General features: G+C 45.4%; 1 protein-coding gene across 1 annotated transcript; it reads left to right on the forward strand.

Moving 5' to 3' along the window:
• The first annotated feature begins 22,893 nt into the window (after nucleotides 1-22,893).
• Nucleotides 22,894-25,230, forward strand: LOC143888256 (protein FAR1-RELATED SEQUENCE 5-like). The gene has a single exon (XM_077392619.1). The coding sequence runs from the start codon at nucleotides 22,894-22,896 to the stop codon at nucleotides 25,228-25,230; it is 2,337 nt and encodes a 778-aa protein (XP_077248734.1).
• Nucleotides 25,231-25,894: the final 664 nt, after the last annotated feature.

The following is a 25,894-nucleotide window of genomic DNA, read 5'->3' on the forward strand; positions in this document are numbered from 1 at the left end:
TTAACAAATGGACTCAGAAAATGAGACACCGATCACAAACGCGCTCAAGGAGAACACGAGACCATTAACTAATGGACTCAGAAAATGAGACACCGTTCAGAAACAGGCTCAAGCAGAACACGAGACCATTTACAAATGGACTCAGAAACTGAGACACCGTTTACAAACGGACTCAAGGAGAACATGAGACCATTCTCAAATGGACTCAGAAAATTAGATACCGTCCACAAACGGTCTCAAAGAGGATATGAAGCTATTCACAAATGGACTCGAAAAATGAGACGCCGTTTATAAACGGGCTCAAAGAGGATAAGAGACCATTCATAAATGGACTCGGAAAATGAGTCACCATTTACAAACGGGCTCAAGGAGAACACGAGACCATTCATAAATGGACTTGGGAAATAAGGCACCATTCACAAAGGGGCTCGAGGAGGACATGAGACCATTCACAAATGGACTCAGAAAATGAGACACCGTTCACAAACGGGCTCCAGGAGAGCACGAGACCATTCACAAATGGACTCAGAAAATGAGACACCGTTTATAAACGGGCTCAAGGAGAACATGAGACCATTTACAAATAGACTCAGAAAATGAGATACCGTTCACAAACGGGCTCAAAGATGATATGAGGCCATTCACAAATGGAATCGAAAAATGGGACACCGTTTACAAACGGGCTCAAAGAGGGTAAGAGAGCATTCACAAATGGACACGGAAAATGAGACACCGTTTTCAAACGGGCTGAAGAAGAACACGAGACCATTCACAAATGGACTGGGGAAATGAGGCACCGTTCACAAACGGGCTCAAGGCATTCAAAAATGGACTCAGAAAATGAGATACCGTTCACAAACGGGCTCAAAGAGGATAAGAGCCCATTCACAAATGGAATCGAAAAATGAGACACCGTTCACAAACGGGCTCAAAGAGGATAAGAGACCATTCACAAATGGATGCGGAAAATGAGACACCTTTTACAAACGGGCTGAAGGAGAACATGAGACCATTCACAAAAGGAGTGCGGAAATGAGGTACCGTTCACAAACGAGCTCAAGGAGGATATGAGACCATTCACAAATGTACTCCGAAAATGAGATACCGTTCACAAACAGGCTCAAAGAGAATATGAGGCCAATCACAAATGGAATCGAAAAATGAGACACCGTTCACAAACGGGCTGAAGGAGAACACGAGATCGTTCACAAATAGACTCGGGAAATGAGGCACCGTTCACAAACGGGCTCAGGGAGGACATGAGACCATTCACAAATGGACTCAGAAGAAGAGACACCGTTCACAAACGGGCTCAAGGAGAACACGAGACCATTTACAGATGAACTAAGAAAATGAGACACCGTTCACAAACGGGGTCAAGGAGAACACGAGACCATTCACAAATGGACTTAGAAAATGAGACACCGTTCACAAACGTGCTCAAAGACGATATGAGACCATTCACAAATGGACTCGTAAAATGAGAAACTGTTCACAAACAGGCTCATGTTGAACACGAGACCATTCACAAATGGACTCGAGAAATGAGGCACCGTTCACAAATGGGCTCAAGGAATATATGAGACCATTCACAAATGAGCTCAGAAAATGAGACAGCGTTCTCAAACGGGCTCAAAAATGATATGAGGCCATTCACAAAGGGACTCGAAAAATGAGACACCGTTCAGAAATTGGCTCAAAGAGGATAAGAGATCATTCAAAAATGGACTCGAAAAATGAGACACCGTTTACAAACGGGCTAAAGGAGGACATGAGACCATTCACAAATGATCCCAAAAAATAAGTTACCGTTCACAAACGGGCTCAAGGCGGACATGAGACCATTCACAAATGGACTAAAAAAAGAGACACCGTTCGCAAACGGGCTCAAGGAGAACACGAGACAATTTACAGATGAACTCAGAAAATGAGACACTGTTCACAAACGGGCTCAAGGAGAACACGAGACCATTCAGAAATGGACTCAGAAAATGGGACACCGTTTACAAACATGCTGAAGGAGGACATGAGACAATTTACAAATGGACTCGTAAAATGAGAAACTGTTCACAAACGGGCTCATGTTGAACACGAGACCATTCAAAAATGGACTCGAGAAATGAGGCACCGTTCCCAAACGGGCTGAAGGAGGATATGAGACCATTCACAAATGGGCTCAGAAAATGAGACAGTTTTCTCAAACGGGCTCAAACTGGATATGAGGCCATTCACAAATGGACTCGAAAAATTAGACCCCGTTCAGAAATTGGCTCAAAGAGGATAAGAGACCATTAATAAATGGACTCGGAAAATGAAACACCGTTTACAAACGGGCTCAAAGAGGACATGAGACCATTCACAAATGGACTCAAAAAATAAGTTACCGTTCACAAACGGGCTCAAAGAGGGTAGGAGACCATTCACAAATGGACTCGAAAAATGAGACACCGTTCACAAACGGGCTTAAGGAGAACACGAGACCATTTAGATATGGACTCGGGAAATGGGGCACCGTTCACCAACGGGCTCAAGGAGGACATTTGACCATTCACAAATGGAGTCGGAAAATGAGACACCGTTCACAAACGGGCTCATGTAGAACACGAGACCAATCACAAAAGGACTCTAGAAATGAGGCATCGTTCATAAACGGGCTCAAGGAAGACATCAGACTATTCACAAATGGACTCAGAAAATGAGACACCGATCACAAACGCGCTCAACGAGAACACGAGACCATTAACTAATGGACTTAGAAAATGAGACACCGTTCAGAAACAGGCTCAAGCAGAACACGAGACCATTCACAAATGGACTCAGAAACTGAGACACCGTTTACAAACGGACTCAAGGAGAAATTGAGACCATTCTCAAATGGACTCAGAAAATGAGATACCGTCCACAAACGGTCTCAAAGAGTATATGAGGCTATTCATAAATGGACTCGAAAAATGAGACGCCGTTTATAAACGGGCTCAAAGAGGATAAGAGACCATTCATAAATGGACTCGGAAAATGAGTCACCATTTACAAACGGGCTCAAGGAGAACACGAGACCATTCATAAATGGACTTGGGAAATAAGGCACCGTTCACAAAGGGGCTCGAGGAGGACATGAGACCATTCACAAATGGACTCAGAAAATGAGACACCGTTCACAAACGGGCTCAAGGAGAGCACGAGACCATTCACAAATGGACTCAGAAAATGAGACACCGTTTGTAAACGAGCTCAAGGAGAATATGAGACCATTTACAAATGAACTCAGAAAATGAGATACCGTTCACAAACGGGCTCTAAGAAGATATGAGGCCATTCACCAATGGAATCGAAAAATGGGACACCGTTTACAAACGGCCTCAAAGAAGAGAAGAGAGCATTCACAAATTGACACAGAAAATGAGACACCGTTTACAAACGGGCTGAAGAAGAACACGAGACCATTCACAAATGGACTGGGGAAATGAGGCACCGTTCACAAAGGGGCTCGAGGAGGACATGAGACCATTCACAAATGGACTCAGAAAATAAGACACCGTTCACAAACGGGCTCAAGGAGAGCACGAGACCATTCACAAATGGACTCAGAAATTGAGACACCATTTATAAATGGGCTCAAGGAGAACATGAGACCATTTACAAATGGACTCAGAAAATGAGATACCGTTCACAAACGGGCTCAAAGATGATATGAGGCCATTCACAAATGGAATCGAAAAATGGGACACCGTTTACAAACGGGCATAAACAGGATAAGAGAGCATTCACAAATGGACACGGAAAATGAGACACCGTTTACAAACGGGCTGAAGAGGAACACGAGACCATTCACAAATGGACTGGGGAAATGAGGCACCGTTCATAAACGGGCTCAAGGAAGAAATGTGACCATTCACAAATGGACTCAGAAAATGAGATACCGTTCACAAACGGGCACAAAGAGGATAAGAGCACATTCACAAATGGAATCGAAAAATGAGACACCGTTCACAAACGGGCTCAAAGAAGATAAGAGACCATTCACAAATGGACGCAGAAAATGAGACACCGTTTACAAACGGGCTGAAGGAGAACACGAGACCATTCACAAAAGGACTGCGGAAATGAGGCACCGTTCACAAACGGGCTCAAGGAGGATATGAGACCATTCACAAATGTACTCAGAAAATGAGATACCGTTCACAAACAGGCTCAAAGAGAATATGAGGCCAATCACAAATGGAATCGAAAAATGAGACACCGTTCACAAACGGGCTGAAGGAGAACACGAGATCGTTCACAAATAGACTCCGGAAATGAGGCACCGTTAACAAACGGGCTCAAGGAGGACATGAGACCATTCACAAATGGACTCAGAAAAAGAGACACCGTTCACAAACGGGCTCAAGGAGAACACGAGACCATTTACAGATGAACTAAGAAAATGAGACACCGTTCACAAACGGGCTCAAGGAGAACACGGGACCATTCACAAATGGACTTAGAAAATGAGACACCGCTCACAAACGTGCTCAAGGAGGATATGAGACCATTCACAAATGGACTCGTAAAATGAGAAACTGTTCACAAACGGGCTCATGTTGAACACGAGACCATTCCCAAATGGACTCGAGAAATGAGGCACCGTTCACAAACGGGCTCAAGGAAGATATGAGACCATTCACAAATGAGCTCAGAAAATGAGACAACGTTCTCAAGCGGGCTCAAAAAGGATATGAGGCCATTCACAAATGGACTCGAAAAATGAGACACCGTTCAGAAATTGGCTCAAAGAGGATAAGAGACCATTCATAAATGAACTCGGAAAATGAGACACCGTTTACAAACGGGCTAAAAGAGGACATGAGACCATTCACAAATGATCCCAAAAAATAAGTTACCGTTCACAAACGGGCTCAAGGCGGACATGAGACCATTCACAAATGGACTAAAAAAAGAGACACCGTTCGCAAACGGGCTCAAGGAGAACACGAGACAATTTACAGATGAACTCAGAAAATGAGACACCGTTCACAAACGGGCTCAAGGAGAACACGAGACCATTCAGAAATGGACTCAGAAAATGGGACACCGTTTACAAACATGCTCAAGGAGGACATGAGACAATTCACAAATGGACTCGTAAAATGAGAAACTGTTCACAAACGGGCTCATGTGGAACACGAGACCATTCAAAAATGGACTCGAGAAATGAGGCACCGTTCCCAAACGGGCTGAAGGAGGATATGAGACCATTCACTAATGGGCTCAGAAAATGGGACAGTTTTCTCAAACGGGCTCAAAATGGATATGAGGCCATTCACAAATGGAGTCGAAAAATGAGACCCCGTTCAGAAATTGGCTCAAAGAGGATAAGAGACCATTAATAAATGGACTCGGAAAATGAAACACCGTTTACAAACGGGCTCAAAGAGGACATGAGACCATTCACAAATGGACTCAAAAAATAAGTTACCGTTCACAAACGGGCTCAAAGAGGGTAGGAGACCATTCACAAATGGACTCGAAAAATTAGACACCGTTCACAAACGGGGTTAAGGAGAACACGAGACCATTTAGATATGGACTCGGGAAATGGGGCTCAGTTCACCAACGGGCTCAAGGAGGACATTTGACCATTCACAAATGGAGTCGGAAAATGAGACACCGTTCACAAACGGGCTCATGTAGAACACGAGACCATTCACAAATGGACTCTGGAAATGAGGCATCGTTCACAAACGGGCTCAAGGGGGACATCAGACTATTCACAAATGGACTCAGAAAATGAGACACCGATCACAAACGCGCTCAACGAGAACACGAGACCATTAACTAATGGACTCAGAAAATGAGACACCGTTCAGAAACAGGCTCAAGCAGAACACGAGACCATTCACAAATCGACTCTGAAACTGAGACACCGTTTACAAACGGACTGAAGGAGAAATTGAGACCATTCTCAAATGGACTCAGAAAATGAGATACCGTCCACAAACGGTCTCAAAGAGGATATGAGGCTATTCACAAATGGACTCGAAAAATGAGACGCCGTTTATAGACGGGCTCAAAGAGGATAAGAGACCATTCATAAATGGACTCAGAAAATGAGTCACCATTTACAAACGGGCTCAAGGAGAACACGAGACCATTCATAAATGGACTTGGGAAATAAGGGACCGTTCACAAAGGGGCTCGAGGAGGACATGAGACCATTCACAAATGGACTCAGAAAATGAGACACCGTTCACAAACGGGCTCAAGGAGAGCACGAGACCATTCACAAATGGACTCAGAAAATGAGACACCGTTTATGTTTGGGCTCAAGGAGAATATGAGACCATATACAAATGGACTCAGAAAATGAGATACCGTTCACAAACGGACTCAAAGAAGATATGAGGCCATTCACAAATGGAATCGAAAAATGGGACACCGTTTACAAACGGCCTCAAAGAGGATAAGAGAGCATTCACAAATTGACACAGAAAATGAGACACCGTTTACAAACGGGCTGAAGAAGAACACGAGTCCATTCACAAATGGACTGGGGAAATGAGGCACCGTTCACAAAGGGGCTCGAGGAGGACATGAGACCATTCACAAATGGACTCAGAAAATAAGACACCGTTCACAAACGGGCTCAAGGAGAGCACAAGACCATTCACAAATGGACTAAGAAAATGAGACACCGTTTAAAAATGGGCTCAAGGAGAACATGAGACCATTTACAAATGGACTCAGAAAATGAGACACCGTTTACAAACGGGCTGAAGAGGAACACGAGACCATTCACAAATGGACTGGGGAAATGAGGCACTGTTCATAAACGGGCTCAAGGAGGAAATGTGACCATTCACAAATGGACTCAGAAAATGAGATACCGTTCACAAACGGGCTCAAAGACGATAAGAGCCCATTCACAAATGGAATCGAAAAATGAGACACCGTTCACAAACGGGCTCAAAGAAGATAAGAGACCATTCACAAATGGACGTAGAAAATGAGACACCGTTTACAAACGGGCTGAAGGAGAACACGAGACCATTCACAAAAGGACTGCGGAAATGAGGCACCGTTCACAAACGGGCTCAAGGAGGATATGAGACCATTCACAAATGTACTCAGAAAATGAGATACCGTTCACAAACAGGCTCAAACAGAATATGAGGCCAATCACAAATGGAATCGAAAAATTAGACACCGTTCACAAACGGGCTGAAGGAGAACACGAGATCGTTCACAAATAGACTCGGGAAATGAGGCACCGTTCACAAACGGGCTCATGGAGGACATGAGACAATTCACAAATGGACTCAGAAAAAGAGACACCGTTCAGAAACGGGCTCAAGGAGAACACGAGACCATTTACAGATGAACTAAGAAAATGAGACACCGTTCACAAACGGGCACAAGGAGAACACGAGACCATTCACAAATGGACTTAGAAAATGAGACACCGTTCACAAACGTGCTCAAGGAGGATATGAGACCACTCACAAATGGACTCGTAAAATGAGAAACTGTTCACAAACGGGCTCATGTTGAACACGAGACCATTCACAAATGGACTCGAGAAATGAGGCACCGTTCACAAACGGGCTCAAGGAAGATATGAGACCATTCACAAATGAGTTCAGAAAATGAGACAGCGTTCTCAAACGGGCTCAAAAAGGATATGAGGCCATTCAGAAATGGACTCAAAAAATGAGACACCGTTCAGAAATTGGCTCAAAGAGGATAAGAGACCATTCATAAATGGACTCGGAAAATGCGACACCGTTTACAAACGGGCTAAAGGAGGACATGAGACCATTCACAAATGATCCCAAAAAATAAGTTACCGTTCAGAAACGGGCTCAAGGCGGACATGAGACCATTCACAAATGGACTAAAAAAAGAGACACCGTTCGCAAACGGGTTCAAGGAGAACACGAGACAATTTACAGATGAACTCAGAAAATGAGACACCGTTCACAAACGGGCTCAAGGAGAACACGAGACCATTCAGAAATGGACTCAGAAAATGGGACACCGTTTACAAACATGCTCAAGGAGGACATGAGACAATTCACAAATGGACTCGTAAAATGAGAAACTGTTCACAAACGGGCTCATGTTGAACACGAGACCATTCAAAAATGGACTCGAGAAATGAGGCACCGTTCCCAAACGGGCTGAAGGAGGATATGAGACCATTCACAAATGGGCTCAGAAAATGAGACAGTTTTCTCAAACGGGCTCAAAATGGATATGAGGCCATTCACAAATGGACTCGAAAAATGAGACCCCGTTCAGAAATTGGCTCAAAGAGGATAAGAGACCATTAATAAATGGACTCGGAAAATGAAACACCGTTTACAAACGGGCTCAAAGAGGACATGAGACCATTCACAAATGGACTCAAAAAATAAGTTACCGTTCACAAACGGGCTCAAAGAGGGTAGGAGACCATTCACATATGGACTCGAAAAATGAGACACCGTTCACAAACGGGCTTAAGGAGAACACGAGACCATTTCGATATGCACTCGGGAAATGGGGCACCGTTCACCAACGGGCTCAAGGAGGACATTTGACCATTCACAAATGGAGTCGGAAAATGAGACACCGTTCACAAACGGGCTCATGTAGAACACGAGACCATTCACAAATGGACTCTGGAAATGAGGCATCGTTCACAAACGGGCTCAAGGAGGACATCAGACTATTCACAAATGGACTCAGAGAATGAGACACCGATCACAAACGCGCTCAACGAGAACACGAGACCATTAACTAATGAACTCAGAAAATGAGACACCGTTCAGAAACAGGCTCAAGCAGAACACGAGACCATTCACAAATGGACTCAGAAACTGAGACACCGTTTACAAACGGACTCAAGGAGAAATTGAGACCATTCTCAAATGGACTCAGAAAATGAGATACCGTCCACAAACGGTCTCAAAGAGGATATGAGGCTATTCACAAATGGACTCGAAAAATGAGACGACGTTTATAAACGGGCTCAAAGAGGATACGAGACCATTCATAAATGGACTCGGAAAAAGAGTCACCATTTACAAACGGGCTCAAGGAGAACACGAGACCGTTCATAAATGGACTTGGGAAATAAGGCACCGTTCACAAAGGGGCTCGAGGAGGACATGAGACCATTCACAAATGGACTTAGAAAATGAGACACCGTTCACAAACGGGCTCAAGGAGAGCACGAGACCATTCACAAATGGACTCAGAAAATGAGACACCGTTTATAAACGGGCTCAAGGAGAACATGAGACCATTTACAAATGGACTCAGAAAATGAGATACCGTTCACAAACGGGCTCAAAGAAGATATGAGGCCATTCACAAATGGAATCGAAAAATGGGACACCGTTTACAAACGGCCTTAAAGAGGATAAGAGAGCATTCACAAATTGACACGGAAAATGAGACACCGTTTACAAACGGGCTGAAGAAGAACACGAGACCATTCACAAATGGACTGGGGAAATGAGGCACCGTTCACAAACGGGCTCAAGGAGGAAATGTGACCATTCACAAATGGACTCAGAAAATGAGATACCGTTCACAAACGGGCTCAAAGAGGATAAGAGCCCATTTACAAATGGATCGAAAAATGAGACACCGTTCACAAACGGGCTCAAGGGGAACACGAGACCATTCACAAATGGACTCAGAAAATGAGACACCGTTCACAAACGTGCTCAAGGTGGATATGAGACCATTCACAAATGGACTCGTAAAATGAGAAACTGTTCACAAACGGGCTCATGTTGAACACGAGACCATTCACAAATGGACTCGAGAAATGAGGCACCGTTCACAAACGGGCTCAAGGAAGATATGAGACCATTCACAAATGAGCTCAGAAAATGAGACAGCGTTCTCAAACGGGCTCAAAGAGGATATGAGGCCATTCATAAATGGACTCGAAAAATGAGACACCGTTCAGAAATTGGCTCAAAGAGTATAAGAGACCATTCATAAATGGACTAGAAAAATGAGACACCGTTTACAAACGGGCTAAAGAAGGACAAGAGACCATTCACAAATGGACCCAAAAAATAAGTTACCGTTCACAAACGAGCTCAAGGCGGACATGAGACCATTCACAAATGGACTAAAAAAAGAGACACCGTTCGGAAACGGGCTCAAGGAGAACACGAGACCATTTACAGATGAACTCAGAAAATGAGACACCGTTCACAAACGGGCTCAAGGAGAAAACGAGACCATTCAGAAATGGACTCAGAAAATGGGACACCGTTCACAAACATGCTCAAGGAGGACATGAGACAATTCACAAATGGACTCGTAAAATGAGAAACTGTTCACAAACGGGCTCATGTTGAACAGAAGACCATTCACAAATGGCTCGAGAAATGAGGCACCGTTCCCAAACGGGCTCAAGGAGGATATGAGACCATTCACAAATGGGCTCAGAAAATGAGACTGTTTTCTCAAACGGGCTCAAAAAGGATATGAGGCCATTCACAAATGGACTCGAAAAATGAGACCCCGTTCAGTAATTGGCTCAAAGAGGATAAGAGACCATTAATAAATGGACTCGGAAAATGAGACACCGTTTACAAACTGGCTCGAAGAGGACATGAGACCATTCACAAATGGACTCAAAAAATAAGTTACCGTTCACAAACGGGGCATACGAGGCCAAGGGCCCCAGGATGAAGCGATACCTCCAGAAGGTAAAAGAAAAGCTGCAGAGAATGGGGGAAGTTGAGATCCTCCAGGTACCACGAGACATGAACAATCGAGCGGACGCATTGTCGAAAATGGCCTCCGAAGAAACCCATGACTTCGACACCGTGCTCACGGAGATACTATCCCACGCCAGCATCAATGAGGTACAAGTCTTGGAAATTCCGCCAGGACCAAACTAGATGGATCCCATCATGCGATACCTGAAAGACGGGATACTACCCAAAGACAAGCTGGAAGCCCGACGCCTAACCGCAAGAGCCGCCCACTACGTGGTCCACGGACCCAGGCTGTACAAACGGTCATACACATGGCAATACCTCCGATGCCTGGTACCCTTCGAATCGGAATACGCACTACGAGAGGTACACGAAGGAATCTGCGGAGACCACGGAGGCGGCAGGATCCTAGCTCAGAAAATCGTAAGGCACGGCTACTTTTGGCCTACGATCCTTAGGGACGCCAAGGAGTTCGTCAAGAAACGCAGCTCATGCTAGAGGTACGCAACCACCCCCCGCCAACCGGCCACACCATACACCGTGATGGCAGGGCCCCTACCTTTCGCCTTGTGGGGCATGGACCTGCTCGGGCCATTCCCAAAAGCCCTCGGGGGGCACACGATGTTGTACGTCGCCATTGACTACTTCACCAAGTGGGTTGAAGTTAAAGCCGTGGCAAAGCCCAATTCAAAAGCGACGGAGAAGTTTTTCTATCATGACGTGGTCTGCCGCTTCGGCATTCCAAGGATACTTGTAACGGACAACGGACCCCAGTTCGCAAGTACTGAATTCGGCAGATTCTACGATAACCTAAGCATCGAACACCATTTCGCCTCCGTAGCACACCCGCAGGCCAACAGGCAGGTGGAGGTAACTAACAGGATCTTGCCCCGGAGCCTCAAGAAGCAACTGGGAGAAGCTGGAAAGAACTGGGTAGAGGCACTCCTTAGCGTCCTCTGGGCCTGCAGAACGACGCCGCGGACCACAACCGGGGAGTCCCCTTTTAGTTTAACTTTCGGGGCTGAAGCAGTCATTCCGTTGGAAATCGGCCTCTCCAGCTTCCGCACGGAGAACTATGACGAACAAGGAAATTCCGAGCTCCTCCGGAACACTCTCGATCTCATGCTCGAGAAAAGAGAGCAAGCCCTCCTCCGAACCGCCTCCTACCAGCAAAGGGTGGTACGATACTACAACGCCCGAGTAAAAAAGTGCACAGTAAAGCCCGGAGACCTAGTATTACGACGGGCGGAGGTATCCGACCCCCGCAACAATGGGAAACTAGCACCTAAATGGGAAGGACCCTACAGGGTCGTTCGAGCACTCCGCCCCGGGGCCTACCAGCTAGAGTACCTCGACGGGACCCCAGTCCCTCGAAGTTGGAGCATGGATAACCTCCAAGAATTTTACAAGTAAGAAGGTAGGGTAAGGTCCGTGTTTTTCCTTTTTCTTAAGATATGACGAATGTTGTGTTTGTTTCCTTTTTTGTTTGTGATTTCTAGAAGTGAAACCATGTTTTCTCCTTCACAAATCAATGGAATAACGTTTCTACCTGACCCATGTGCATCTCCACTTTCCGGCCCATGATGAATAAAGGGCCGGAAAAAGACAGGGAGTGAGACAGAGGTAGCATCAGAGCCGATCCCCCCGAAAATACCTTAAAATGCTCCCCATGAAAAAAAAAGACCTCCCCTTTAAGGGCAAGCAGGACCCATTAACTCCGAGCTGATCACTCGAGGGGAAGATGGTCCTTCCACAAACAAGACGCCCTACAAGGGTGCACTAGAAGTACTCTCGCCAACCAAGCTTACAACTTAATAACTCCCCACGAAGAGAAATACCGAAAAGCTCAAGGGGCCCACGGCACATTGTATAAAAAAAAAAGAGAGAGAAAAGAAAGATAATTTGAATATTATTACAGACCAAGCATGTCAATGATACCATGAAAAAGAAGCAAATCCCCAAGGCGTCCGAACCTCACTGAGCCCCCACAGAGGTCTCAGTAACTACAGGAGCTTCCAAGGCTATCGCCGATTTCTCGACCGGTGTCGGTGTATCCACCGGCGCCTGCAAAAGATCCTCCGTAACACTTTCCTCGGCCTCGTGCACCAACTTCTCGAGAGGGAAGGAGGGATCAACCTCGCGAATGCGCCGCCGGCATTCAACAAAAGCATCTATCTCAATATCTACGCTGAACGAAGCTGCGGCCTTGAGAAACTCCTTGGAATCCCGCCATTCCTCCTGCGCCTTTGCCAGCTCCTCAGCGTGCTTCTGTCGAGCCACCACCAATCTATCTTCCGCACGGCTTCTCCCATCCACTGTCTGCTGGAGGTCCACCCGAAGTTGAGAAACAGTATCATCAAGCGCCACCTTTTCCGCTTGGGCCTTCTCCAAGTCCTCGCTCAGCTTTCGGACTCGCTCCTCGAAAGCACCTATCTCAGACACATCCTCGACCAGGTACTGCACCATCTTCCTGGCGTAACTTTGAGCTTGCAAAAAGCAAACCGTTAGGAAATTTCCACTTACGGTCTCAAAGGCAACAAAAAGGGAAAAGCACAACCAGGGAAGTCGGCCACCCGGTACTTACGCAGGACGTCGACTGAAAATTCCGAGCCCCCAGGGCCCTGCGGTCGAAGCCTTCTAACTCAGCCTCATCGCCAGGAAGGGCGGTTGTCAACCCTAGCTCCACCCCGACCCGGGGATTCGCAAGGATGCCATCCTCGACACCAATCTTCCAGTCAGGTTTAAACAGCTCTCCCTGCGTCCGAAATCACTGCGAAGAAAGCTCCATCCGCTCCAGAAGCAGCTTGGTCATAACCGACCCTTCCAGCCGACTCGGCACGTCCTCCGTAAAGGCAGGAGGATGCGCCGCACGGCCAGCTTTCCCCTGTTTAGCGCCAGAAGGGGCAACCCTCTTGGCGGAAGGCTCCAACTCCCAGTGAGGAGACCTGACCGCACCCTTTTCTCCGACCGATCAACCAGAGGAGCTAGATGGCGCGGATACAGGAAGCCTAGCTTGCGACCGGTCCAACCTGGCGGCAGCCATAAAACCGGAGGGAATCTTCTTACGGCTCACCAGACCCTTCGTCGCCACCGCGACCCCCTTTCCCCTGCCAGCATCACCGGAAGAAGACATACATGCTGCCAAAAACAGAAGAGCAACAACCACTCAGAGCAAAGAAAAACAACAACTCGAAAAAAAAAATATGCTTAAGGCGCATATGGACAAACCCAGGGAAAAAGGCTCACCGCGATGACTGGCGGAACTCTCCCCCGTTTCCTCGCCCGTACAGCGGGCCCTCCTCTCCATAGCTCCCAGCAAACCGAGCCTCTTCAGACCCCTCTCCCATCTAAACTCGGAAACACCAATAGCCTCCCCAGAGGCGACCTTCCCCAAGACAAACTTACTACAGTCGGACTCGTCGAGGAGGGACTTCCTTCGCCACTCAACGGATCACCTCCAAGAACGAGGGAAGCCCCAACCATCGTCCGACGGAGGAATAATGAACACGTACTCCTCCTTCCACTTCTTAATGGAAGAAGGCAAGTTCGCCGCAATTTTCACCTGAGGACGCTGGGTCAGATACAACCAGCTGTCCTCCCCCTTCACCAATGGGCTAAGGGCAACACAACCCCGAAGCAGAGGGAGGGTAGGATGAATCTTGTGAAGACCCGCCTTGGCCACAAAGCCCAAGAGAGTACGCCAACTATTAGGCGCCAGTTGGGAGGGAGCCACCCGGTAAAACTCAAGGGCCTCTACTATAATACCCAAGAGCGGAAACCTAATCCCCGCCCGGAAAGCCTTCACATAGAAAGCTACCTCTTCCTCCATGATACCCTCACACAACCCCTCCTCAGAGGAAGGAACCCTAATCCCATAATCATCGGGAATGTGAAACTCCCTCCTAAGCTTCTCCGCCGCCCCCTCTTCCAAAGTACTCCTACAACACGCCACCCGACCAGGGCGGATAACGGCACCAGACTGAATGTCCCTAATCTCCGCCTCACGAGCGGAAGAGACTCGAGCAGGAGATTCCAAGGGAGCGGCCCCCAACGACAATCCAGAAGCCCCGGAGCTATCCTCTGACTCCCTGGGCAGCTGTACATCTTGAGAGTCGCCACCCCCACCCTTTACCAACCGCCTCCTTTTCCTTGGCGGAGCCCTCTCCACTACTTCTACTGACTCGGAAGACGGACTCTGAGAACCGGTTGCGACAGACATCGTAAAATAATCAAATGTCGGACGGAATAAAAAGCACAGAACTCACCAGGGCAGACAAACGAGGAAACACCAGAAGAAAGTTGGTGAAGAGCAACACGTAGAAAAATCGCTGCAGAAGAAAGCCCGCTTCACCCGAGGAAGACAAGGAATGAAATCCCCAAAAAGGCTTTAAAAAGGGCTAGGGTTTCAACACGCGTCGATTGATCTCCCTTTCCTTCTAATCCGATGGGACGCGCACACGTGGCGCCGATTGGGAAATTCGAGGGAACCTTTAAAAATCGAAGCGCCATGCCCCCGACTGAAAAGACGTTGCTACCCCTACCGCTAGGTGACTTCCCTAGCAAGCCATGCCTAAATCCTCCCCACCTAAGGGGAAGGAAGGGTCCGAATGAAAATGCCACGTACAGTGGGGAAAGGCTTGTGACCCATCACAAGGGCCCAGCATACAATTCCACGAGATGGAAAATACCACGTACGGTCGGGAAAGGCTCGGGACCCATCACAAGGGCCCGGCATGCAAATTCCATAAGATGGAAAATACCACGTACGGTTGGGAAAGGCTCGGGACCCATCACAAGGGCCCGGCATACAATTCCACAAGATGGAAAATACCACGTACAGTGGAGGAAGGCTCGGGACCCATCACAAGGGCCCAGCATACAATTCCACAAGATGGAAAATACCACGTACGGTCGGGAAAGGCTCGGGACCCATCATAAGGGCCCGGTATACAATTCCACAAGATGGAAAATACCACGTACAGTGGGGGAAGGCTCGGGACCCATCACAAAGGCCCGACATACAATTCCACAAGATGGAAAATATCACGTACGGTCGGGAAAGGCTCGGGACCCATCACAAGGGCCCGGCATACAATACCACCAGAAGAAAAAAATACCAAGCACAGCGAAAAGGGCTCGGGTCGCATAGCAAAGGCCCGGTCTTACTTCTACCGCTCCGCTTGAAATATTTTGGCTACTATGCAAAGGGAAAGGAAGCATAAGACACAAGTCGTAAATACCAAAAAAGGAGAGCCATTCATAACTATTTCCTTCTGGCCCACGGGCCTACAAAAAAAAGGGGAGAGGAGAGTGAAGACAAAAAAAATAAGGGCACGCAGGCCCGGGCCCCCAAGACCCCCAATAAAGAAAAATAAATAAAAAGAAGAAAAAGGGAAAAAGCCCCCTCCAAAGTCCCCCTCAACCCACTCCCTCCCGCCTAAAGCGACTAGCCACTGAAAGAATTTTCTGCGTCAAAGAGCTCCTTATCACTATGCTCCTCCTCCAAAGAGCTCCCCCAACCTGGATCCTCAGCAAATCGGGTCTGGTCATTTAACCACCTCACCCGGTTCCTCAACAAATCATTCTCCGCGCGCAAGGCTGCTATCTCTCGATCTATGTCGATCATCCGGCTACAGACCTCCATTTCCCCACGATGAACATAAGAGAAAAACGACCGGTTGCGATGAGCAAAGGCTTCATGGGACTCCCTCTCGTAAAGGGGAGGAGGATGAGAGCGCGGGGTAAGCCCTTGAGGCGGGTTCCTCTCAGGAATCGTTTGCTGAGGCCCCAACCCGTCAGGGTTTTTCTCAGAGCTACTGGGAGGACTCCCCTCGGTAGCAACTCTCCCCTCGCCACTTACAGAAAGACCCTGGAAAGAAAACGACATCTCTGACGAGCCCGAAGAAAGGCCAAAAGAAAGCAAAGAAGGAGAGAAGAGCGAAAAGGTGATCTGCATAAAAAGTGGGAGAACTCACCCCTTATAAACCCTATGGGAAACCCTTGGGTAGGAAAACGAAGCAACTTTCCCTACGCGTGTCTGTTTCCTATTGGATAACATGCCAGCACCGCGTGATGGCACCACAATTCCTCGGGAAGGAACCGCCAGACGAAACAACACGTCCTCTCGTATCCCAAAGCTCCCATAAATGCCTTCATCACGATATTCCTTAACCAGGTAAACAAGCCTGCTCCCTTGGTCTATTCAATATACCAAAGGTAATGTTATGATGAGACATAAAAACGGCGCTGCTCTCAGATCTCGCCACGTGCCGCCCATGCACCAATACTGCCTAACCATCATAAAGAAAGGCGATGGGAAACGGCAAGACCGTATGAGTTCGACACGTGTCACTTCCTCGCCACCCAAACCTCATCATCACAAATCACTTCCAACTCCTCCCCACCTAATAAAAGGGAAGGGTCCGGAGGTGGGAAACCAAGCAGAGAGGTCCAACCCCAATTCCACTAGAGGAAAAATGTGCGCCCAGGCCCGGAGCCCCGGCACGAGACCACGACGCACAAACACAACAGGCGAAGGAAACTAAACGCGCTAGGAAAAGGCTCGGAATCCCGCACAGGTTCGAACAAAATGCCACAATTCCTCGCAACAAAGATAATCTATGTCAAACACGGTGAAAAAACAACCAAACAGATGGAAAAAGCAACACAAAGATACACGGCACAAACTCATAAAGATCGTCCATTCACATCCTCCTGGGCCATAGGCCTACAAAAAGGAGGGGGAATAAGAAACAAAGCATAGGGCACGCAGGCCCCAAAATCCCCGATAGGAAAGGGGAAGAAGAAAAAAAAAACACATAGAAAAACAGGAAAGGCCAGAAACTAATCAGAAGAAGACTCCTCTCCCGAAGGGTTCCCCTCCTCTTCCCAGGAGCTCTCTAGCAGGGGGTCCACCTCATATTCAAGCAGCTGCTCATTGAGGGAGTGAACCTTTTTCTGCAAAGCCTCTTTCTCCCGCTTCAAGTCCTCGATCTCCTTATCCATCTTCGAAACACGGCCACGCAGTTCCATCCCCTCGTGATAGGCTCGGGAGAAAAAAGACCACTCCCTAGCGACACGGGACCGAGACGACTTGTCCTCCCTAGGCAAGGAGGAAAGGCGAAGGGAGGGAAAGCCCGAGGAAGGGCCCGAGTCCCTCCTAGCCGTCTTCCGACGAACCGCAAGGTCCTCCTCCGGATCGGAAGACAAGTCGGGGACACTCGACGATTCTTGGGAAAGACAGGCCTTGCCCCTAACTCGCGAAGGGGAACCGGACATGTTGTTGAAAAAAGGCACGGAGAAACACCTACCTCAGAAAAAAAAGAGGGGGAGAGAGGCCACAACGGAGCGCAGGGGTAATCTTCCTTTTTCAAGCTCAAGGAAGAAAACCTCGTATCTCGAAACAAGGTGACCAACATAATGACGCTACCACTTCCCGGGGATGGCCACCGGATAAAACAGCACGTCTCCTCGTACTCCGGAGCTCCAATAAATGCCCTCACCATGACGTCGCTCTACCAAAACGTTACTCCCTTGGCCCATTCAATGGACCAAAGGAGTAAGGGGGTGTTATGATGGGACATAAATACGGCGCTGCTCTCAGATCTCGCCACGTGTCGTCCATGCACCAATAAAGCCTAACCATCATGAAGAAAGGCGTTGAAAAACGGCAAGACCATACGATCACGATGCGTGTCGCTCTCTCGCCGTCCAGACCTCATCATCACAAGTTATGGAAGGAATTATCTGGCAAAGCCACGTGCGCCGGCGGAGCAGGACAACGGTCCAATCATGCAAAGGAAGGTTTTCTCTCCATAATGATGAAAAGGTCCGCGCGCCTCCCTTTAAAAGGGAGGGAAGGGAAGAAGAGAGGGATCCACGTTTTTTAAAAGACATCCTTTTTTCTCAGCTCCCGCATAACAACCGGAAAAGGAGGCGAGGCAACAACAGAGGAGACTAGGAACTTAATCCCACTCTCCCTGTTAGTCCCCTCCGACCCACTAATCCGCACACCCAGAAAAGAACCCGCGCCTTGGTCCTTGTAAACCTGAACGAACTCTCTCCTCTTCTCGCTATCCTTTATATTGATTGGTCGAAGGATCTGACTTGGGTGTCGAAGTGGTCGTCTGGGACCAACCTCGGACCCCCTGACCCCCTTTGTTTGTGATTGCAGACCCCGCAAAGGCCCTCTACTGACCGCGTGATCGCAGACTCGGATTCAGACGCCATCACTCCTTGATGAGATCTTGGATAGGAACAAGGGTCATTTCGTCTACTTTCATCACATTGGAGGTCAGCGAACGGAGACAGGGACAGTCTTGCTCGAACAAGAGCGAGTAGAGTAGTTTTGGAGTTCTTCAATTACCTTACCCCTTGAGTAGTTCTTTTGTTTCCTTTGTGCTGTACTCTTTCTTCTCATGATCACCTTGCTCATGGATGTTATTTCCATTCTAATAAAATTTCACCAGTTAAAAAAATCAAAGAAAAGTAGAATAAATAGCATTTTCTTATTATCATATTAATACAAACAAACCCCCCCCCCAACAAACACACACACACACACACACACACACACACACACACACACATATATATATATATATATATATATATATATATATATATATATATACTAGTTGGAGACCCATGCGATGCACGGGACGGCCCAAAAAAGAATGTTTTATAGCTTTTAATCTTTTTTCTTTTTTTAAGAAAAATAAATGGGGACTTCGTTAACTGAATGGGATGCTTGAAACCATTAATAAAAATACTAATTTATTAAAAATGATAATTGCTTCAATTGTTTAATTATATTTTAGCTGGGCACTCTTCACCTTCATTTAATTGCAAATTAAAGTCTGGTGTCATATACCAGTTAAAATATCATGAATTAAAACAGAGCATGAAAATGAGAAGTTTGGGCAATCATCGTATATTGCCAACATTCTATAGCTCTGCCAGTTAAAATTCATGACCATGAAATTCAGTATGCAGTTATTTGAATGAAAATTTGATAAATAACAAACCATGGAAATATGACCAAAGAGTACATATATGCAATTATAGGCAAATCATCGGTTGATCCAAACCGTCGATGTGATGGAACACAACATGAAGAGGTTGTGCCCGTAAAATCATTTCCATAGGCTGATCCTAGGCGTCCAATCTGTAGAGGTTTCCATCATAGGTTGATCCAAACCGTCAATGTGATGGAACACAACATCAATAAGTGGTGCCCGTAAAATCATTTCCATAGGCTGATCCTAGCCGTCCAATCTATAGAGGTTTCCATAATATGGTGTTCCTCTTCAGGTGCCCGGAGTTCATAAATATTTTGCAAAGTGCACCGGAGTCGTAATATCTCCAAAAAATCATAAGGAAAAAAAGTTTGTTCGTAATTTTCATATTTCGATACATCCTCTAGGTAGTTTTTTTCGTAATTGTCATATACAAGCACCCGTGGTCCGTAATTTCCCTGCAAAACTTTGAGGAAATGGTTTCTGCACTTGAGCATAGAATCAGGGTGAGGCCACATTTTTTATGGGATCCAAAGCATTGATTTGATGCGCCCTTTCATGCATAGGGTGTCCACCAAAAATCAGCTCCATTGGATTACCTTAGGGTGTCCATTTGTGGGGCAAAAAATGGACAGATTTGTGGACAAACAGTATCTGTCCATTTTTGGCCCCACAAATGGACACCCTCTGGTGATCCAATGTAGCTGATTTTTGGGAGGCCCCCAATCCATGATGGGGCCTTCCAAATGAATGGTTGGATCACCCCCAATGCTCCCTCCCTCCTGTTTCCGGCATTCGAGCGCAAATAAGCTATCTCCGCTCGAGTGCAGGAACCCTTTTCTCTCTCTCTCTCTCTCTCTCTTGCTTTCTCTCTCTCTCTCTCTCTCTCTCTATATATATATCGCGGAAAGCCATTTCGCGGCTATCTTTTGCATGAGAGAACAGCCACATCAGATGAATTGAATGAATAAGATAAAATATGTTAAAAAGTCAGCCTATGTGGTTGTCCTTTCAAGCAAAAGTCAGCCGCGAAATGGCTTCCCATGAAATTGGCTAGCAACTCCCATACATTCATATAGACCTATTTACACACACACGCACCCACACACATTGAATGAACACAAAATCCGTTGAAAAGTAAGCCTGAGGGTGCTCTGACATGTAGCACAGCATCAACCATAAGCTTATCTGAGCTCAAGTGCAAGAACACTATATATATATATATATATATAACACACACAGACACACACACACACATATATGGTAAAACAGTTTCTGAGTCGATCTCAGATAGCTTATCTGAGCTCGAGCGTCAAAAACTCATGTCGACCCACATTTTTTAGGTGATACAAAGCATTCTTTTGAAAAGACCTCACATAGATAGGGTGTGTACCAAAAATTAGGTCCATAGGATCATCCTAACCCATTCAAAAGTGGAGGGAAAATGAACACATATTGTTTCTCCACAAAGCTGCGCATTTTTCCCTCAACAAATGGAAGGGTTAGGATGATCCTAACCACCTGATCTTTTTGAGGACACCTTATCTATTCATGTATGTTATGTATGTATATATAAATTAACTATATTGATATATTATGTCAAAATTACAGATATATGGCCTTATATCCGAGAAATGAATTTATAGCGATATAACAAGCTCTTGATTAGTTCTCGATAAACTTGTTTGGCTATATTTGTTGATTGTTATATATATATATATATATATATATATATATATGAGAATAGGGTTCCTGCGGTTAACCTCAGAAACGTTACCTGCGGTGAAGTGTTATGACCCCTCTCATTGGCTGATAGATAAGGTGAAACCCAAAACTCGAGAGAAACCCAAATATATAGAGAATCGTCTCTATCCTTGTCGAGAGAAACCCAAAACTGAAGCTTGAGAATCGTCTCTCTCTCGCTCGAGAGAAACCCAAAACTGAAGCTTCTCTCCCCCTTCGTCCAAGGGTTTCTGGATCGCTTCTCTCCCCCTTCGTCCAAGCTTCTCTCCCCCATCTTATGTTTCTTATCTGCTCTCTTTTTCATTTTAACATTTTTTCTTTCTCGTCTCTCTCTCGCTCGAGAGAAACCTCAGAAGCATTTTCTCTGAAGCGAGCGTATCTCTGGTTCTCCCACGGCTCGGAGGAGTCCCTCTTCGTCCACGGCTCGGAGGCTCGTAAAACCCTAGGGCTTCTTCACTTCTCCTCTTCTACGTACGAAGGAGAGCAGATAAGAAGTGATTTTCAGCCGTAGATCTTACGCCCTTTCTTCGTCTTCCCCAATCCAAAACGAAAGCGCAGGTCAGTCCTCTCTTTCCCTACTTCTATTTTGCTATTTTTCCTTTTTTGTTGAGATTAGGGCTGTTGTTTTCGTGATTTTTTTGGGTTACGATTTCTTGATTTTTTTTCTCGTTTTTAATTTCTGGGTTTCAATTTTTTCTGCTTCTCTTTCTCTTCCAATCGGTCAAACGAAAAAACAATCTGAGGTTAACGTTTCTGAGGTTGTTTTCATTCATTTTTTCCCTTTAAACCCCTAATTTTAGGGAGTTCTTTAGGGTTTTCTGTTTGAGGGTTGCTATTTTTAGGGTTTATGGTTGTTGTTTTGAAGGTTCTTTTCAGTTTTTTGAGGATATATATTTGTGTGGGCACATAGTGTAGTATTTTGTTTGGGATTTTGAGAGCCAATTGATGAGAATTGTGTGCGCATCATCCTACAGGGGGTGCAAATTTGGGTTTTTTGAAACTTCTCTTCTCTACTTCTCTCTCTGCCAAAACGAGATTCCAATCCAAGGGTTTTTGTTCAACGAGAAAACCCAACGAGGTTTCTGCCTCTTCTTCAACCCAAAAAGGTCAATCCCCTCTTTCTTTACTCTATTTTGTTTTTTTTTCCTCTAGGGTTGGGTTTATTCTGGGTTTACATTCCAGCATAAGCTGAGATTGTGGGTCTCCAATGAAAAGTTATTTTGGGTTACGATTTCTTGATTTTTTTCTTGTTTTTAATTTCTGGGTTTCAATTTTTTATTGGCTTTTATTTCTAGATTTCTTCTTCTTTTTTCTCTATTTTGTTTCATCCTTTTTTTCTTCTTTGAATTAGCTGGTTATATGAATTTTGGGGTTCTGTTGCGTGATTTTTGTTTCCTTGTGCGCATTGTTGTCTTAAGGTACCTAAAATGACTGATTCTTCATCACATGGTTGTGAGTTTCATATCGAAGATGTTGGTGCCACGTCCTCATGTTTTGTCAATGACATTGTGTCGCAATCTTGCGGCTTAACTATCAGTGACATAGATGCAAATAGGTTAATTTTAGAGGATGGGGGTGAAGATAATGCAATAGATGTTGACAGTAATGGGAATGACGAGGAGACGGTAGAAAATAAGCCTTTTCTTGGCCAGGTATTTGACAGATGTGAGGATGCATATCAGTATTATAATGCGTATGGTTTGGCTAAAGGTTTTGGAGTACGAAAATCCAGTACAACCAAGTCAAAGGTAACGGGAGATGTGATTTCTAGGTTATACGTATGTGAGAAGGAGGGAAAAAAAGATCCAAATGACAAGCGAAGTGCTGGTAAGGAAGTTAAAGAACGTCGCATTCTCAGAGTTGGTTGTGAAGCGAGGATGGTCATAAAATTAAGAGATAAGAAGTGGTTAGTAACAACCTTTCAAGATAAACATTGCCATGAACTTACCTCTCCTCTTAGAAGATCCCTACATCGTTCTCATAACCAACTCCATAAGACAGAGACTGTTAAGAATTTGATAAATTCTTTCCATGGCATAGGGATGATGCCTGCTGGTATCGTGAAGAGTGTTAATGTTGTATCTGATAGAAACCTAGGTGTTCTCTCAACGAACCAGGTGCAATCCCATTTGAAAGTAAAGAGGAAGAGCAATATGGGCCAAGACGTTGTCAATGTGGCCAACCAGTTTCAGCGGAGACGAGCTGAAGACCCAGACTTCTTTTTTTCTATGGAGTTAGACATAGATGGGACGATGAGGTCCATGTTCTGGGCGGATGCGAGGGCGATAGATTCTTACATTACCTTCAGTGATGTTATTGTGTTCGATGTGACGTACAAGACCAACCGATATTTAATGCCTTTCGCACCATTTACAGGACTCAACCATCATAGGCAGTCTATCCTGTTCGGATGTGCACTCCTAGCTGATGAGACCGAGGAGGCATTCACGTGGTTTTTTGAGCAGTGGCTCACATGCATGTATGGAAAAGCTCCAGGAGCTATCATTACTGATATGGATGGGGCAATGCGGAATGCGATTAAGACTGTATTCCCAAATACTCGTCACCGATTCTGTTCGTGGCACATTGGCAGGCACTTAGTTGAGAATGTTGCAACAATGAGAGAGGCAGAGAGTGAGTTTCTGAAAGACTACAATCGTTGGTTTTACTCAAATGAAATAAATGAATGTGAGATTGAATGGGCTAAATTAGTTGAGAAGCATAAGATTGATGAGAAGCATTGGCTTTCCAAGATGTGGGAGCTTAGGATTCATTGGGTGCCAGCATATTGGCGAGGTACTTTCACTGCAGGCATGACTTCTAGTCAGCGCAGTGAAAGCATGAATGCTTACTTCGATGGTTTTGTAAACCAAAAGACTTCTCTGCATGATTTCCTAGAGCAATACGAGAAAGCGCTTGCTGACCGTCGTAGGAAGGAAACAGAGGAAGATTTTAAGTCGAAAAATTCAAAGGCTACAATGATAACATTAAGCCCATTGGAAAAGGAGGCTGGAAAATACTATACAAGGGCTATTTTTGGGCTATTTCAGGCGGAGCTTAAGAGAAGTTATGATTATTGGTGTAAGAAGCTTAGTAAGGATGGGAATGTCACAACATACAATGTAGTACGCATGGATGGTGATTTTGAAACCAAAAAAGGACATATTATTCTATATAGCGATGCCGAATGTGTAAGTGCGACTTGTGACTGCGTGATGTTCGAGACTTCAGGCATATTATGCAGACATATACTTAAAATATTCGAGAAAAAGTGTTTAATTGTTATTCCTGAGGGTTACATACTTAGGAGATGGACAGTTGATGCACGATATCAAGTGTTGGGTAAAGTTCCTACAAGGGAACAAGGTACGGAAAATGGCGTAACCCCGTTAAGGAGGTGGTGTCTAAAGGCAAAACAACGAAGACTGGACGAGGAATCTTATAATGATGAGACTCTTTTCAACAAGATGGAAGAAATGTGCGATGCATTGTTGGCGGAAGTCGATCAAAAGAAGAAAGAGAAGCAAAGTCAGTCAGAAATCATTAGAAGCCAAGTGCAGTCAAACTTTGTTTGTAGTCAAATACCGGAGATAACTATCCGAGACCCACCAGTTGTGAAGACCAAGGGCCGCCCGAAGATTGCTTCACGGATGAAATCTTCAATAGAGACCTCCCAAGAAGAACGAAAGAAACGGAAGTGCTCTTATTGTGGGAAAATGGGTCATTATTTGACAACTTGTGAGAAGAAAGTTAAGGACGAATAAAAACGAAAGAAACAGAAGGTTTGGAGGCTTTTTAAAAAAAAACTTTACAAATGTAAAGATTGTCTTCTTTTATGTTGTAAATTTTTAAACCATGTGAGTTAATGTTTATTACTGCCTATAGATGCGTATAATGGAGGAGATGAGTACAAGGGAGGAGGGGGAGGAGGAAGAGGAAGAGGAAGAGGAAGAAGAAGATATTGCATCCTAATATTGCTTATTTAGCTAGGTATGTGATATTGCTACTTTGTTTTGGATTTTTAGAACCATTGATTTATGCTCAAATTTTTTTTTAGTCGCTTGTACTAAAAAAGAAAAACAGATTGTTTACTCCAAAACTGATTATTAGGTTGAATAATGTAAATTTGAGTCCATTATTAGATTTCTGTTTAATCCCTGTAATTTTTAGAATTTGAGAACCATTGAAATGTACAACCTGTTGATTAGAGAGTAATAATATTTTTTCCTGGTTTTTTTCTCAATGCAGGTAGTACAAGTGGCATGGAATGGGTGATGAAGCTCCAAGGCTGGTTGAGGGTTGGTTTTGAAGGCTCCTTGAAGGCTATTTGAATGAAAATGACTCGGATTAGTGGATTAGCATTTGATGAAATAATATTGATTGAGAACTGCCATTCAAAAAAAATATTGATTGAGAATTTCTCCCCAA

Source organism: Tasmannia lanceolata, unplaced genomic scaffold (genome assembly GCF_043159265.1).
Source record: "Tasmannia lanceolata isolate RefF3 unplaced genomic scaffold, GAP_Taslan_0.1 ptg000002l, whole genome shotgun sequence".
NCBI lineage: Eukaryota > Viridiplantae > Streptophyta > Magnoliopsida > Canellales > Winteraceae > Tasmannia > Tasmannia lanceolata.

What these genes read in the sequence shown, in the direction of transcription:
- LOC143888256 (XM_077392619.1), top strand. Translation starts at nt 22,894, where the DNA reads ATGACTGATTCTTCATCACATGGTTGTGAGTTTCATATCGAAGATGTT.